An 18,583-nucleotide genomic window follows, 5' to 3' on the forward strand; every position below is an offset into this window, starting at 1 on the left:
CTACATTTAGGTTTTGTTACAGCAGAAAAAAATCACAGTTTGCAAACTAATCCTTATGGAAATGAGAATGAATGCAGCTGGTTCTCAGTCTTTCTTTAATGTTTCTGTAATGTTGAGGGAGAAGCTTCTTCGGTTAAAAAGAACACACTGGTGGCTGGACAAAGCCCAAAAAGGCTTCTGCATGACCTGGACAGAAGACAGACCATCTTCTGTTGCACATCTGGCATCACTATTAAGTTTGTGAGGTGAAATGAAATAAGACTACAATACCTGTGTCTCCACTTTGCAGAGATCTGAGTTCAGTGGCTCTGGCTTCACTTGAGGGCCCACTGGCCACAGTTATGAGCTTCTGTCCTTCACAAGACTACATACTGGTTTCATGTACTAGAATCAGCAAATAAGTCACCCCTGTATACCTGACTGCAGATGCCCCATTCCCAATGCTGGAACCCAATACAACACCACAACTTTAGTGAACTCAAACTGAAATCAACTGTCTTGAACAACCCAGGAAGCTGAATGGGAAGAAGTTCAGCACTGTACCTGAGAGGATCTGCTGAATCCCAAAACAGAAAAACATTTTGCTTCTGTTTTGTATTTCATTTGCTCTTCATCTTCCTTGGAAAAAGGAACTATATCACTCCCATAGCGAAACCCTGGAGAACAAGAGAAGAGCATCTGCTAAGCATATGGGCCTACAATTCTAACACTGAAATTAGCACTCTGAATGTTTTAACAATGCATGCATGCCCCACAGCTACACTCCATGTACGCTCATCAAATTACTTTCCCTGTTAACAAAAAACACACACACCCATAGACACATTTGGTACTTCACGAACAGCAGTTGCATCCCTTGTACATCATTTTATGTAACTCAGCTACCCTCATAGACAGCTGGAAAGAAAATAAGGGAATGGAACATCTTGCCCAACAAAGTTATGCTCGCAGAATAGATTTAAGCAAATCAGAATATATTTCAGCAAAAAGACTACAACACTCCCTGCAATTGTAATACAAAAAAATTCAAACATAGTCACAAATCACAGACAGGAAATGTCACCAGAAGAGATTCAGAGAACAAAACGTGTTAACAGTGGAAGCAATACATCCTCACATGCAATGGAAAACCAAAACACTCTTTTGAGCAGAACTGGTCTTTCTACATGTTTCTGTGGTTTACTTCCCATGCCCTACATTACAGGGATATCTCCACAAAATAGGAAGCTGTTAGTTTCTCAGAGGTATCACCTGTTCCAGCTGCTTGTTCCCCCACCTCAAGCTCCAACATCCTCCCTACATCATCATCATTTTATTATACTGTCACAGACTAAGGATGATACCCTCAGGTGTGAAGAAAGCAGAAGTAACAGAGCTAAATCCCTGGATGAAAAACCTATATGCAGATATATTTTCCTGGAAACTGAAAAGCAAACACACAGGCAAAATGAAAAAAAAAAAATTCAGTAGGGGTGCTTCAGATGCAAAATATTGTCTAATTATGACATTTCCCAAAAGGTCCACTAAAGTGCACGAGGCATCGGCAGCTCTTTAAGAAAAATCAGACCACCGTTAAGAGAAATTTTTGGTTTCTTTTGTTCACACTGAACTGTTTATCACTTCTTTTTACCAGTATTCCACAATCATTCACCAGCTTAGGCAGTGAGGACATCAGCAGAGAATGGTCTCAAATGCTTCAAAACACATTTGCTACAAAAAGTGGATTTTTTTTTACTAAAAGTTTTGAAGTTATAAAACAGATGACGAGCTTTTAATTATCATTTCTGCTTAAAGAAAAAAAGAAAATCACACTGCTTTTGGGACATAATTTTATCTGCTACAAAACCACCTACAGTTGCTACAACTGAAAAAGGTAAAATAAAAAACCACAGTATTTATCTTAATTTTTTAATTTATTTTATTCATTTGACAGCATATTCTATACTGTTATCTGAAGAGTTCTGCCCTTTCTATATTTAAAACACCTGCCCTACTTGCATGGGACTGAAACAGCAAAGAAAAAAACTAGTAGTAAAATATATCTACATAATCACAAAAACCCCACATTTGCTTAACTACATTTTTTAAAAGTAGACTATTTCATTGTTTCTGAGGCCTTTAGTCTTTCAAGGAATTTAATCCACTCAGACGCTGAAGGTTATGAAAGAAGTATTCTGCAAACCACTGCTTCAGACTGAACCTGCTGTGGAATTTAAACAGAAAGCTAATAGACTCTTGAACACTAAACCTTCCTTTAATGGTTTCATCCTCCCAATTGCAGAATATCTACAGCAGTTGCTTATCTAGAAAAAAACAGAGCGTTATGAAGGTATTCATGTTGTCAGTACAACTGAAGATTTGAAAACAGAATAGAGGTAGCAGCACTACTCACTACAGAACTGAGGTATGGCACTCCACAGAACACAGTTTAGGAAGCTGTAGTGCCTTCCAAGTTCCACCTGGTGGTATTATTATTATACCTATTACCGGCAAAAGCAAAAATGTTTACAATACGTGAAGACCAAGAGTCTCACATAACAGTCTCTGTGTTCCATAGCTTACAGAGCTTACATTCTAAGATCACAGCAAGGCTTCAAGTTATAAAGCTAAAAGGCACTTAGGTGATTGAAAAGTACAAGCTATTATCTTCAGTTTGTCTTCCAGGTGCACATAAAGAAGCCATACCTTGAATAGTATCTTCCTTCTGAACCTCTGTCTCATCATCATCATTCAAGCAGTAAACAGTTTCTTTTTGCACATCATCTTTTCTGAGGGTTTTAGCATCCACAACTGTCCAAATTTTTTTCACCTTCTCTTCTGTGACCTTTATATCAGAATTCAAAGAAAAGGAATGTTTAACATTTCAGTGGGATCCGGAGCGCTTACCAGAACATGCAAAAAATTCTTAGACCAAGTGCTGCATTACTTTGATGATAAGGGACAAATGACAGCCCCAAATATGCATCTCTAACTGCTACTACAGTGCTTTCAGCACAGTTACATCTGTTTGAGACCTAACACCTGACCTATATCATATTAACTACATACTTGTCTTCGTTATGGGCTAAGTCATTTGTGGAAGTCTTTCAGTCACATGATAACACATAACTTCCTTGCTATGTATTTCTCTTCCTCTATCTACATAAAAGCTTTTGACAAAGCATTAATGAAGAGGGTCCTGCGGGAAGCCAGCCAAGTAATGACCATCACACCTATGCGGTTACATGTCACTCTCTCTTTTTTCCCCGAATTGCGTGTCTTTTATGCCACTTAGCTGTTGTTCATGTGGCATCACACTCCATTTGATTGGTTCTGGTGTGGCACCCACACGCTGCTCATCATCGATGAGATGTTTTTTCTCATTGTTCTGTCCAACTCTCTTATCTCTCTGTGAATACAGAGTTTCTTTGTCTCCCTTGGCCTTGCATACGTCCTTCACACCTGCAGCTTGTTACAGCTTCGGCCTGCTCGGCCTGCTATTGCAACAGTTACTTGGTCTGGATTGCTCATAATATGTCCGTTGTCTTCCAGCCACTCCACACATAAAGATATACATTAAAGATACAGGGACACTCAAAGCTCATTCAGTTTGTATGCCCAAGTTTTGCATCAGACTTACTACACTACAGGATAAACATAAGCTCTTTACTGCAGCTTCTCCAAAAGGCAAGAAAAGATCCCAGTTGCAATACAAGACTGGGAGGGGAAAAAATGAACAAACATCTGCAGTGAGTGAATGTTCCCCAACTACAGGGAAAGAAAAATGGTTTATTTTCTCTCTACTTAAGTGAAATTGATGGTATACTTAGTGAGTGAGAATGGGCAGAAAACAGAAAAGACAGAACAGATTATGTCAGAGGATATCACAAGTCTAATCCCTAGCTCTGATCCAACTGCTATATGACCTTGGGCTAGTCACTTGGTTCATGTTGCTTACTCTCCCAAGCTTAACTTATCTTGTGTATAAACACCTTTGGGAGAGGACTCTTACTGCATAATTGTACAGGTCTGGCACAGTATCCTAATTAAAAAAAATTATACGTATAAATAGAAAGCTGGCAGCAGAGACCTGTTTCAAAGCTAGTATGCCTATATCTCAGAAATGAGATATATTTCAACTTCATAATGCATCTTCCTGAAACCTTGCAATATTGGTCAGACTCTTAGTCTTGGGTTCAAATAACAAACCAATTAATCTCCATCTCACCAGATCCATCAGCGCTGCCACACTATATAGTTACCTATTAATTATTCAGTAACTGGCATTTTGCATATTTTCTGTGTTTAAATACACTTACTTCTTCCTAGCACTGTGTGAAGGACCCATATAAACTGTAAAGGAAACAGACTGTGCACAAGCTCTGCCAAACGGTATAAAGCAAACAAGCTGAAAAAGGAGGTGTTTTTTTTCCAAGTCCAAAATAACAATAGATGTGATTTGAAACAATAGCTGGTAAAACATTTACACCCACCATTTTACATACACATGTGCATAACTCCTCTCATGCCTAGGGCTTAAGAAATATATCTAAGTCTCATCGAGCTGCAGACACATCCCTGACATAGAATGGAAAGCTGCACACAATCACAGCATCCTTAATCAGGTTCTTCAACTTCAATACCATTAAGTGTCAAAACGTAAATAGCAATTATTTCTATTTCTGTACACCGTGAATTTTACTTCTGTAACATATGTGTTCAATACGGTGAAGCTAGAGTTGCTGTGGGAACCACAGTTCTAGATGTATGGCTTCGACACACATAAAATCCCTACCATAATTATTTTGGATGTTGTTTTATCTTTTATTTTCTTAGCTTTAAGGAAAAAGCATGCAGCTGCACCTAACTTGCTGCCAAAATCCACTAAAGCATACGATTTTATGAACTTACTGATTTGTAGGCCACAATCCTTATAGACAAATTAGAACCAATAGTGAGCTGGCAAGGCCAAGCCATAGGTCTTCTTTCCATTTTCTTAAACATTGAAAGACGCTCCAGGCTCTCGCTAAATGAAGGAATCAGGAGAACAGAAATGAACTCTGATGAACTGTAATAAAATATTACAGACAATACACTCTCTCTTCAAGGAGATGCAGGACTCCAATTGTTTCAGTTTAGACTGCATAAAGCATTAGAAAATAAACTGTATGAATAATCTTGTCATTAACTATTGTCAGAAAAAGCGAATGAAAAAAAAGAAGTGATACAGTAGATTATTGCCATCTTGAGCCTTTATGATGGTGTGACATTAGGACTTAAAGACGGTATGCCTTGTGATGAAACTACACAATTGCTTATTAAGCATTTTACATTTATCTGTGCTCACCCAATTAGGGCATGTAGTTAGCGGAACAAGCCAAATTAGAAAAGACTATCTAAGTGGTAAAATGTTTTATGTAGTGGAGGTGAAGAAATGAAGAATCCAGTTTCAATTAACAGGATTTTTTGTTTGTGTGGTAATTAATTTTGACACTTTTTTTGAATACAGTACTAATGAACTCATTATTTTCAGGGCATTCTGTTAGAGTGAAACAAGTTATTTTGAGTATTCCTAGCTTAAATAGCATATATACAAGCTCATAAACCAAACCAAACAAAAAAAAAAGTAACTGTAATGATTTTATACTAAAAAGTGTTAATTGCGTACCTTTATATAATGGAGTCCAAAAATAAAAAATTTACAGTAGAAGTAATTTATAATGCATAATTGTGAAATCAAATAGACTTGCACCCCAGAACAGCTTTCAGCTAATACAAACTGCATCAGCTATTTTGTTGTAAAATTCCAATGCAGAGAAAGCACTCAAAATTATTTTTTATTGCATGATAAAGCAAAGATAACACAGTGCTGACCTCGCATTTTTCACATGATGATAAAACCCAAAATCTAACTCTCTTGATTAAAGCACTTGTCTGGCAGATATTAAGATCAACTCCTAAAAACATTAGTACAGAATTCAACTTGGTATTCTATTTCTGAAGTTTCTTAGTATAAGCAGGGGGGTGGTTGGTGGGGGTGGTGGTAGGTGTTAATTCTAACAGAAGCACAATGAAAGGAGAAAAACACTGGGATTTCTATAGTAAGAAAAGCATTGCATTTCCTTTTTAATTTTTTTTTTCCAGAAGGAAGAGAGGAAAAATTATTTTTCTGGGCAACAGAGACACCGATAGAGAATTTTGAAAAAGAACTTGTTATTACAGCATTAATAGTACTGCAACATATACATTTAAGGATGAATGTGAAAGTCAAATACATAAGTGTCAAATGCCCAAAAATGCCATTCAAGCTCAACTTAACTCTACCCATTAATTTCTTATATTTATAGAAGAAAAGCGCTCACTTATCGAAGAAGACTCAGCCAATAAAAACCTACTAAATACACATTTCAACTTGTATTTTAAAAACAAGTCTCTTTGCTTTCCAATCCCTTCCCCCAAAACTCAGAGACTGCAGAAGCACCTCCTGTCCAACAGTCAAAATACCAAACCCTACAAAATATAACAACTTACTTTCCTGGAATGACTTTATTTTCACAAGAGTTCAGATATTTTTACCAGCAGGAATAATGAATAGAGGAAAACAGAGAGTGTATCTGTGTTGGTAAACTATCATCAGATTTGCAAGGCTGACTTCTTAAAGCTTGATAAGCAACTTAATTGCATCTAAAACCTCACATATTCTTAAATAACTTAAAAAAATAAAGCTTTAATCTACTAGCCAAATGCCTATTTATCCAAAGATTTTGGATTTCCCCTGAAAGCATGCCACAACATCTTATACAGTAGCAAGAACATGTGACAAAAAAAAAATATAAAGAAGGGGCCAAGCCCATAGTAGCTTTATGCTTATGGATTATCCTAAAGGTTAAACGGGCACAAAAAGATACTGCTTTTGTGTGCAGTCTTTTGATGCAATGACAAAGCCTGCTTTTCTCCTGAGACTCGGACTGCTCTGTTGACTAGTATGGAACACACACACAGTGATACATGTTTCCTCACTAACCCATTCTAATGCTCAATTAACAGTTTAACTGGACGCTGAGGTGCAAAGCACAGCAGCTGGGTGGAGTGAGGGAAGGAAACCCCACAAATAAAATTATGAATAATAGCATATTTTCAGGTGCCACCCTCAGCTAAAAATTACACTTGATAACCACATTACAACTATGGTCTACTAAGCTTCCTGCAAAACACAGTCTAAAAGATCACACTTCCTAACTGTAGAATACAACTACTACAACAGTAACATTAGACTTCTATACGGCGTATAGATGCATTTTGCTTGTTCTCCAACTGAGACAACACCTATGTGGAAAAGCCTTGGATATCTCATTAGCTACAGTTTTTCAGACACACACATACATTTTCATTCTTCATTTTTCACTTTCACTTTCTTTTTCATTTTCATTTTTCACATCATTTCACATGACGTGAAAAAACATCTTTCATTTCTTCCGTTAGGAATGTTGCTAAAAAGTAAATTGATTGGCATAATGGCACAGTAGTCTGTGATTAAAGAGCAGGATTCAACAAACATTACTGAAACCATCTGAGGGAGTTTGATAAACTAGTAAGCTAAAACAAGTCTGCGATCAAGGAACAGACTACCATTAAACGCAGATGTTCTACCTGCACTATGTCACAAATTCCAACTGTTCGAAAGCATGCTTTTCAAATCTCATTTATAGAAACATTCCCTCCAAAATCCAGTACTAAAGATGGAAAAAAACTGATTTTTTCTTTAAATACAGATATAGAAAATTCATTTTCCACTGAAATCTGTAAGTTTTTTACCTATTCAAAAGCCGCTGAAGAAGCTGTTTGAAAGGGATTGAGTGTACAGTAAGTAGAATTCACTGACTTCAGTGAAACTGGAAACCATGTGACTGATTACTTATTCATTTTATCTTTCAGGAAAGAGATCAAAAAGTAAATTTACAGTATGATAAAGAGGAATAGCCAAGTTTACCTGAAAGTATAAATTTCTTCCAGCCCTCCTTCTTGGTCCAAAGCATGCATAAGTTTCCTCACCACATCAATGCCTTCCTTCTGTTGCTTAGTTAAAGCCTTTCTTGGGAAAGAATTTCTGTGCACATGGGAACGTACATAGGCACTTGTATCTCCACCTCCATCAACATCCGCTGGAAATGGGAGACTAAGAACACAAGCAGAAGCAGTTAGTTTGACTTTCTTCTTAATTAAAATAACCAACCAAGAACAAAACAAAAATTGTATCATAATCATTGTTTTCTATCTAGTTGCAGTCTAGCCACATGGTTTGCAAAACACATGAAGTAGTGTTTCAGTCTACTTAGTATTGGTAATATCTTGACCAGAGTGCTGCACCAGTTCTGAGCATCATACGCAAAGAAAGATGCCCACATAACAAGAAGGCATTGGAACACTGATTAGAAAACAAGATCTGTGAAAAAAGATTGAACAAAATAAAGCCTGTAGAAAAGGGAGTCAGAGGGCAAGACAGTCTTAAATATAAAAGGCTGTTGCAGATAGGAAGGGAACAATCAGTTCTTTATATTCATAGAATCACAAAATCACTTAGGTTGGAAAAGATCTCAAAGATCATCAAGTCCAACCATTAACCCAGGACTGCCAAGTCCATCACTAAACCACACGAGTAAGCTCCACATCTACGTGTTTTCTAAACACCTCCAAGGACTGATTTCACCACCTCCCTGGGCAGCCTGTTCCAATCTTTGACCACCCTTTCAGTGAACAAGTTGTTCCTCACATCCAATTCTAAGCCTCCCCTGGTGTAAATTAAGGCCATTTCCTCTTGTCCTATCACTTGTTACTTGGGAGAAGAGACCTACCCTTACTTGGGAGAAGAGACCTACCCCCACCTCACAACCTCCTTTCAGGTAGCTGGGAAGAGCAATAATGTTCCGTCTGAGTCTCCTCCTCTCCACTTGTCATAAGACTTGTGCTCCAGACCCTTCATCAGCTTCATCGCCCTTCTCTGGACACACTCCAGCACCTCAATGTCTTCCTTGTAGTGAGGCACTCAAAACTGAACACAGGATTCAAGGTGCAGCCTCACCAGTGCCAAGTACAGGGGAACCATCACTCCCCTAGTCCTGCTGGCCACACTGTTTCAGATACTAACCAGGATGCTGTTGGCCTTCTTGGGCACCTGGGCACACTGCTGGCTCATGTTCAGCTGGCTGTCAACCAGCACCCCCAGGTCCTTTTCTACCTGGCTGCTTTCTTCCCCAAGCCTGTAGCTTTGTTTGTAACCCAAGTGCAGGACCCGGCACTTCTCCTTGTTGAACCTCATACAGTTGGTCTCAGCCCATCAATCCAGCCTGTCCCGATCCCTCTGCAAAGCCTTCCTATCCTCAAGCAGACCAACACTTCCCCCCAACTTGATGTCATCTGCAAACTTACTGAGGGTGCACTCAATCCCCTTGTCCAGATTGTTGATAAAGACAGTAAACAGAACTGGCCCCAATACTGAGCCCTGGGCAGCACCACCTGTGACCGGCCACCAGCAGGATGTAACTCCATTCACTACCACTCTTTGGGCTGGGCCGTCCAGCCAGCTTTTTACCCAGCGTAGAGTACACCCGTCCAAGCCATGAGCAGCCAGTTTCTCCAGGAGAATGCCGAGGGAGACAGTGGCAAAGGCTTTACATTTAGAGCCTGCACTCAAATTGCATCGTGGAGTCAGGTCAGATATTCAAAAACCTGATAAAGGCATTTCAAACCATAAATTTTAGAACCAACTGCCTGAGGAGACAGAACAGTCTCCATCACTTGGAAGTCTTTATAAAAAGATTAGAAAAACACCGCTCAGCAATGACATACATACAACTGACCCAGTCTGAAGTAAAGGATTGCTCTAAATGACTTGTTAAAGGCCAGTCCAGGCCTGTGATGCTGTTTCAGCTCCAAATGCCAGCAAATGGGACTCTGTCTGCAGTGGGGCTATTAGGTAGCTCTGGAATAAATGTTACTCTGAGATTTTAATAGCTTACAACACTAGGTGAATTTCTGACTGAAGATGACACATTTTCCTGCACTTCAAGAATCAGATTTAAAAATTTAGCCAGGGGTTATAGATAAAATGATTTTGCTGCTCTTCAAAATGTAACAGAGTTAACTAAATATAATAACCACAGAAAAGAGGGACGTGTAAGATCCTCTACCCTGCGCCCTGGACAACGCCTGCAGATTTTTCAAATCTTTCATTTGATCCGATTTTGAATGAACCACATGATACCTTTTACCACATTTCCACAAAGCAGAAGAATTTTACCATTGTATTAGGTTTTTGAAAAGCAGCCTACAGATCTCTACTTTAGTTTCACCTCATTAGTCCTCACTAAACTTATCTGTGGAGCAACACATCATTAGCAGTTAACAATATGCACAACAATGTCACACACAGCAGAATTAAAGAACAAACTTCAGCAAAGTGTTTGATGCCTTTATAGGAAGCAGCATCCACTGATAAATAGAGAAACTGTATTTTAAAGCTGTTATGACAGCAAAAAGCTTCAAACTTCTGATACATAAGTTACATTACTTTAATCCTGTGACGAGAACTGTATAATACCCAAAGCCACACAGTGTTCAGCATTTGCTTGGCACTTGATAACAGGGAGGAAAACCAACTATCTGCCACAAGTTACAATCTAATCAATAAATAGGGCATAAGAGACGGAAGCAAGGGTTATAACAAAAGCACAAGGTTTAGCAAGAAATTATTTTTTTAAACCAGTATCCTGAGTATTTTACATTTATACGTGTATTTCTCAAAGCATCATTTGCTTGCATGGCTGTGAGACAAGGTGTAAATCTGCAGCTAATGCTGTAACAGCAACATTTCCCTAGTGCTTCTATCAGCCACTGGGCCTTTCCTTTGTTTTGTCACAAAGAAAACGTAAAGATTTATCAGAAAACTCACACAGAACTGCAATGTTAAATCCTTGTGGGAGCATCTGTGCTAGTCTGCAGAGCAAACTACAGGTATGGAGACAAGGTAGCACAGGCTAAATATCAGGTCTCTGAAAGACATACTCTGGCTGGCAAGATGCACTCAGGTTCATGGTGTTGTGTTTCCCCTGCCTCCAGTGCCAACAATTGCTCAACTAAGCTAAAAGGGGCACGTCAAGGCATGTTGCAAGCTTACCTTCTTTTGCTGTGCAGACAGAACCTGAGAGTAGTCTGACATTTTTACGTTCAGCCTCTCCCAAGCACAGGCAACAAATGTGTGGAGAATCAGGCCACGATTTTCAGTCATGCTTTCCTACCTAACCCCTCTGGTATCTTGCGGATGGGTCCGCAAATGGTTGCAATGAATTTTTCAAGTTCACAACATTGCACCTTACAGAATGTTGAATCTAGGTGAAAGTTAATATTTAAATGGTCAGAAGTAAAACTGTGGCTTTAAATTTCTCCTGTGACATTATTTGTGATAAACAGCAAACATAAACATTCACACAAAGTTTTGCTCTTATATAAAACTCCTACAAGAAGGCCTACAGCTTATGTTACCATCACGTGCAACAATTAATACAGATCTCAGCGCCGCCATTGATTCTTCAAATCAATGCCTATACCTATACCAAGACAGCCAAGGGATTTCTGTCATAAGCTTAAGACATTGCTTCCATTTTCCACTTAAATTTTCTAAGCCCATCACTGTGAATATAATCCTTCTCTTCAGACTTGCTTTTCTACTAACACCAGAATCAGGCTATAAACATCTGCAACACTGCCTCATTATTTTCTCCCAGTAACTCCCTTACCTAAAAGTATGTAGGCTGTTGCTGTGACAAAACCACTACTTCTGAGGCTATATCTGCTTGTATCGTTCGTTTGTCTCCCATTTTAGACTTATGGCTAAGCTGAACTAGAGTAGCAGCCAGCATCTTAACATGTATTTGCATATCACTTAATCAAGGGGACTTGGCTCATAACTGGAATTGATGGTATATGTAATTGATAGAAGTACTTATAACAATCATATTACATACTGGTACACATCTATGAAACCAATACATGACCAGATCACCAGCTCCTTCATGATCATTATTAAGAAATAATAATAATGTCCCTTTAAAAAAAATGCATAGTGTACAACAGCCACTTCCATACTTACAAAAACTGAAGTGAAATTCCTGTTTTCTTCAAGTTAGCAATGATAATTTCCAGCTGATCCTCACTGACAGGACTACTAAGGTCTGTAAACAGTTCAATATGTCTCTTCTCGTATTTCTTGCCTCTTAAAATACAAACAGAACATTCACATATATCAGGAATATTATCTATAAGGCCTTTTCCTAATTCTTTCCTTAGAAAACTAAAGCTTTACCAAAGTAATATACTTGTACAAAAAACCCAAGCAAACAAACCTACTTGGTAGTTATTCTATCATTGCTAAGTTTTTACTTTTATATGATTTCCCCCTACTCACTTCTGCCCCCTAAAATTGACGAGACTGGCCCTGTGACTGTATAAAATCACTAACCACACATACATGAATGGAATTCTGCCAATTGTCACCTATGTCAATAAAACGCTAATAAAATATGTTAGGTAGTTTACTGATTATACTGGATATTTCCTTTGCAGCTGTGAATCTGCTTTTGTGAAAATGGAAAATGTATTTTAAATTACTGTTGCTGGTGGGAGTTCCATTTTAGTAAACTAATTCATTGGATTCACTGGATAAGATGGACTTTAAAGCCTATTTAATACACTAAGAAGCAGTAACAGTAAACATTAGAAAGTTCTGCCAGATAAAGAACAAAATTCACTTAAACTGATACAGTTTTTATCTGGATATTCAAGCATAAGGGTGATTTTCTTGAATTTACCTGATAGTATTTTCTCAACTGAAGGTAAAATCTGTATCAAAGTGTTCAGTGCATACCAAAAACTTACCCACAAGACAACAAGAGCAGTTGCTTTTAGGTATTCAAGGTTATACTGCCATTAATCCAGTGATTTTAATTCAAAACTCAGTTTTAACTGTTAAATTGATACAACTTTCCACACCAACTGGACTTTATTAATAAAAATATAAATTACATCCCTAAGTCTTGTCTTCTGTATTCAGTTAGATTGCATAATCTCTTTAACAACATGTTCAATCTCGATTTCCCCAGACCATCAGTTCACCGAGTGTCAGAAAGTCACATTTCCAGTCTAAGTACATTCATTGACAACTTTGTAACACTTGTGACAACATTTTCTTTCAGCTTAAAGGTGCAGTAAGAAAACACACTGTTTATCTCCCACAGCCTGTGTATTTACAAAGACCCACCTCATCTCTGACAGTCTTTGCTAGGCTGAACAAAGTCACCTTTCTGATTTTTTTTTCTTTTTGTAGTAAGAAACACCATCACCCTTATAAATCTGGTAGCCCTTTTCTAGCCATGTTAGCATCTGAATTAACGTTTTTTTGAAAAGAGATCACAAATGCAACATTAAGTGAAGTATTCATGCTTCATATAGTGGCATTAGTATTCTCACAAATCTACTGCAAAGTTCCCAGTTGCATCAGAAAGCTCTTAGATCATCTCAAGACACTAAATCTCTCCTGGGGATTCTTCAGGGACAGACTCCTGTAGTATGTTGTTTGTTCTTAATGTTTGGAGTAGGGTTTGAGGCTGTTCTTTTTTTTTCTAAATCAGATCAGCTCCAAAGTGCAAGGTCAGAATTCTGTAAAAGGCTTTGGGTTACATACTCACATTGTCTCCTTCTGAAGTAAGTCCATACACACAATAATTGCATCCAGAACTAAGCAAGTTTAAGAAAAATCTCAATACGAAAAATCACAGAACATGAATCATGTCACAAAAGTTTTTCCTATGAAATAATCTTCTGGTTTCACCTCCTCCCGAGCACTGACAAATATGCATTTTAGTTAACAAGCAAACAAGCAAAATTTATTGAGACAAGAACTCTTCAAATATCTACTGTGCAAGAGGTTCCTATAAAATTTGTCTGTTTTGTGATCTTGTCTCTTCCCCATTTATCTGATTGAACAGTAAAAAGACTGCTGCAGAGCCCAATCTTTTAACTGTCAGTGAGGAGGCTCAAGTCCAATGAAACAGCAATCTAATATTTACAAATTACTTTGCACCCACAAAAAAAATTTAGTTGTACTTTCAATGGGTACTATTTTCCCATGCAAGTTTTCCTCCAAAATATCTGCATCAGACAATTTCTTGATAAGTTTCTTCCTCAGCACAATTTTCATTGGGAACATATTTTTATCACTGCACACAAACCTGCCTACCCATGAAAGGAACATGACTGCTTCTGCTAAGGTACAGCTGACTGGCTGCACACTTCTCCGAAACAGCTCTGACAGTGAATCGAGCTCACAGCAATCATTTTACGGCCAGAAAGAGGGAACAAAACACAGGAAGTTGAACGGTATGTAAATGAAACACACAGAGGGACACTATATAGATCATCTTCTTTTAAAACTCTTCACTTTATGCACCTAAAACCAGAACACATTCAAACATAAACAATATTCAAACCAGCGAGTGACATTTGGCAATGTTACAAATACTTTATATAGCAATCAGTCTGATAAACTTCTATTCTTCTCTCTGGCTTCTGCTACTTCTGCTGACATATTTCATAAATAATACTTTTATTTGCTGAAAAAGCATAAACCAAGTTCTGTGGCACTATTTTTAAAAAACACATGCCTTGAGGCCTAAAATTATATTATTGCTATCTTTTGTTCTCTTTAATTAACAGAACACTTTGTAAAAGTAATGATTCCCTAAGGCCAAGACTCCCGCTTCTAGCCTAAAAGAATGTCGAAAAGCAGCTAATCTGCTCTTGAACAAACTTACAACCACAAATCAGTTGAACTATGGTAGTAGTTAAAACCTCAGAGGCAAATCTGAGTCCATTTCACAACACTAACTTCCTGTCACCTACGCAGCTGAATCAGTTCAAAAAGCGCTCTACTACGAAAGGATACAGTCTGCTTGTTCAGAACCTGGCTTAATCACATCTTGAATGTCTTCCAGCAGATCAAAATCTGGTAGCATTAGTGACCTATGTACAGTAATGTTTTGGTATTGATCTCCACTGGCAAGGTTATTCCTAGTAGCATCAGTGCCAAACAAAACTACAGCAACCTCATCTTTACTCTCAGCAAAAACCTGGAAATAGAGAAAATACAAAACAGGAATAAAAACACAGGTAGATTTACACACAGCTATGTTAGGACACTCCAGCTAGCTGAACTAATTAAGAAACAATGTCAGATACAGTGGATTTACTTTTTCTTTCTTCTTCAGTGCTATCCTACCAAAATGTAATCTTAGAGAGTTTACTAATTTAGATATAATTAAACTAACAGATTGACATGAGGATATCTGGGATAAAACAAGTAAAATTGGCCAACTCAGTCCTTGAAATGAGTCTTCAGTGTGGTAAATTTTAAGGGTGTTGAAACATTTTAGAGAAAGAGAGTACCTGTTTTCCCCTTTTCTACTGCCCTGAAGACTACCACACCTCATCCACAAAAGCACAGCTGAAACAAAAAGCACTGTTACTCCTGCATAAAAACAGAATAATTCTTACTCATTTCTCATTTATTTCAATTACTAGTAAATGAGGAAAATATGTCACAGATGTTATTGCTTCCTCTCCTTTTTTAACGGTTTTTTTATCACACATACCTGTCGCTGCACAAACTTCATCATAATCTTCTTAGCTTGTTCAAGTGAAGACTCCTCACCAGGGGCAGAACTGCTCATTGTAAAGCCTACATCCAGGCACAGCACTATGGCCACCTGGAAAGGAAAGACAATACTGAGTAAGAATGCAAAAGGGCCAATATAAGCGTAACTACTTAAAAGGGTACATAAAAAACCCCTAGAAATCAAACTACATCAATTTCTTTCATAATAACTGTTAATAAGAGACAATGGTGGAGGACAGAACCAGTATTACTGCACTCAACTGAGAGTCATTTAATCCTGTACCACGCACAGTCAAAAATACAAAAAATCCTGTATTACACAATAATCTGTTAATACAGGCACTTTCTGTACAACCCCGTGAACATATTTGGGATCCAAGGGCTCTTCTACACTAGGAAATAGAACAAAGGTAGCTTGGCTAACAATTACAAGCACAACACAATACAGTATATCTGCACAACACAAGGTGGAGATACAAGCTTCCTCCCTAAACTCTACAGCTACATCCAGACCTCACAGTCACTCATAATAGCTGTAGAGATCACTCTTTGGTCTAACCTAAGAACGGCAAGAATGACAACATTCCTATAGCCTCCAGGGAGAGCCAGAACATTTATGCTACTGGAGGTATCCTGCAGTGAGCACCAGCGTCTGCAGCACACAGCTAAGCTCTTAATGCCCTAGAAGGATGAACTCTGATTTCAATTTAGGGGCTTAAATCCCACAAGCTAGCATATATGTTTGCATTTCTGATCATCGCTTTAACTGATCTATATATAACACTGCCCAAGTCTTCCCCTTAACTGATTTATAAATGAGTACATGAACAAAACAAATTAAAAGAAGCCATTTTCTCTTGTTCAGCTCTTGCTAAGTTCCTCTCAAGTTCCAAGTCCAGAGACTCGACTTACCTTAATTAACCTAAGCAATTTTATCATCCAGCTCAATAAAGCTGTATGGAAATTCAGCAAAATTATGCCATGCATCTCCAAGAACACTGACAAAAGGCCAGCTCAAATCTGTTGTCATTTATTAAAGCAAGGTTCTTTAAATGTAGATCAAAATCTTGCCAAGTGGACTGCCAGTAGCTTAAATTATTTGCCAGAACACAGGAAAGTTAGGTATTACATAGGCTGGAGCCAAGTCTCCTTGTTTTAAAATGCAAAATACACTCAATTCTGCAAGACATGAAACTGCCGAAAGGATGTGGGCAATAAACGAGAAGATTGTCAAGCAGCACAAGATGCATAGTTTACTTTTGCAAGGCAAAAGGGATGAACAGAAAGAAAAGGCGTTGGTCTAAGCTCTCTTGTATACAGCTATGCAAATAACTCAAGTTATAAAATATCTTATATATATACACCTTTTTAAACATCAACAAAAAGAACCTGATTCTTTTTGTCATCCAAATAGATAATTCCTAATATCAAGTCTTTAAGAACAGCTTACCCAGATTAGCTCTCTGATGTTGTGTATTAGCAGTGGTCAAGCTATTTTCTTACCCTCCTTTTCCCAGAATATACTGTGTACCTCCCCCACCATTTTAACAAGCACTGGTTTAACTCCCTGCATCCTCCCAAGACAAGGCAAGAGGAAGAAGGCTGAGCAACAGGGCTCCACAAGACATTCAGCAGGTTATACTCAGTCTCCACACTTTGTTCCTTACTTTGCCTTTATTAGTGGCTACCCTGGGAGCCAGGAATTAATGCCTCTGAGTCACCTAAGTCTGTGAAATCCTTGAGTAGAACAGAGTCAGTAACTGAAACTGCACTAGGTTCTCAGAAGAGCCTTGTTACTCTTCACCTGCCAGCCTAAGGATTTACTCTACCAGCATCAGCAGCTGCAGACCCTCAGCTTGTTGCTGTTCTGCCTCAAGACACACAACAGCTCGCAGCTGAACTAATCCTGTTGTCCAAACCAGGTAAAACTGCTCTTCACAGCTGGCAAGATGACTGCAAAAAAACCAAACAAGTGCAGGACTGAAAACCTGCTGTTCTGCTTCAGAAAAAACGATCAAGTGCCAAGTGCTAACATGCTCTTCTGGAAGACAGCAAACTCCAAGCCCAGTATCTATTCAGGTACGCAGAATCCTCTTTCAGGAAGAGGGCAGGTCTCTCTTTTGGTAATCCTCCTCTATATGTCTCTTCATCTGTTAGTAACCTCTGTGCAACTCACCCCTGAGCATCCAGTACTACAATCTTCAGGCACAGTATACTAAGCAATGCTTTTAAGATGCTCAGCATGTGATTGTAAGAGAACACTGTCACACCTGAGCTAACATCAATCTGCACTGCTCAAGTACTGATAAGGGTGAAAACTGAATGAACCTGCCTTTATCTCTAACCTCAGTGCTGAAGCTCATTATAACAGAACTAAGAAAGATACTGCTGCAGCAGCACTTCAGCCTGCAGCACAGACAAAACCTGTGTTTGACAGACACTAAACTACCCTGTATCAGAAGAGACCTTAACACAGCGTTCACCAACAGGATTCCTTAAACATACCAGATGAGCAAACTGCATTTTTAATAGGGCAAAACCATTGCTACTGCAAAAGCACCAGTAATTACTACTGCGGTAGCTGCCCCGTGCTCAAAACCGGAGACACCGGTACTGAAGCTTTGCACCAGACAGCTTTGGTACCAGACAGCTTTGCACCCGCAGCAGCTTGGAGTCAATCGGTTTCACAGGCGAGTTTTGCAGCCGTGACTGCTGTGCCGTTTGCTGCTAACGCCGAAGTCGGGTCACTGAAGGGATGGCAAGGCGGCCGCTTCGGCCCCACGCCGCCGGCGGTACCGACAAGCCGCCTTAGGGGGGCAAAGCCGCTTCCCTCAGGCGAGGATGAGCGGACCGGCCACGTTTGGCACAGAGAGGCCCCAC

The 18,583-nt window shown here is 38.8% G+C and overlaps 1 protein-coding gene across 1 annotated transcript in view; it reads right to left on the bottom strand.

Moving 5' to 3' along the window:
* XRCC5 (X-ray repair cross complementing 5) overlaps positions 1-18,583 on the bottom strand; it is a 54,366-nt gene that overhangs the window by 34,945 nt on the left and 838 nt on the right. The window contains exons 2-9 of the mRNA XM_055717720.1: positions 15,681-15,794; positions 14,975-15,158; positions 13,719-13,767; positions 12,125-12,247; positions 7,970-8,155; positions 4,891-5,005; positions 2,686-2,824; positions 544-656 (exon numbers count right to left, since the gene is read on the bottom strand). Of these exons, the coding sequence (XP_055573695.1) occupies positions 544-656; positions 2,686-2,824; positions 4,891-5,005; positions 7,970-8,155; positions 12,125-12,247; positions 13,719-13,767; positions 14,975-15,158; positions 15,681-15,794 (1,023 nt within the window). The remainder of the gene's footprint in view (positions 1-543; positions 657-2,685; positions 2,825-4,890; positions 5,006-7,969; positions 8,156-12,124; positions 12,248-13,718; positions 13,768-14,974; positions 15,159-15,680; positions 15,795-18,583) is intronic.

Source organism: Falco cherrug, chromosome 8 (assembly GCF_023634085.1).
Source record: "Falco cherrug isolate bFalChe1 chromosome 8, bFalChe1.pri, whole genome shotgun sequence".
Lineage (NCBI taxonomy): Eukaryota > Metazoa > Chordata > Aves > Falconiformes > Falconidae > Falco > Falco cherrug.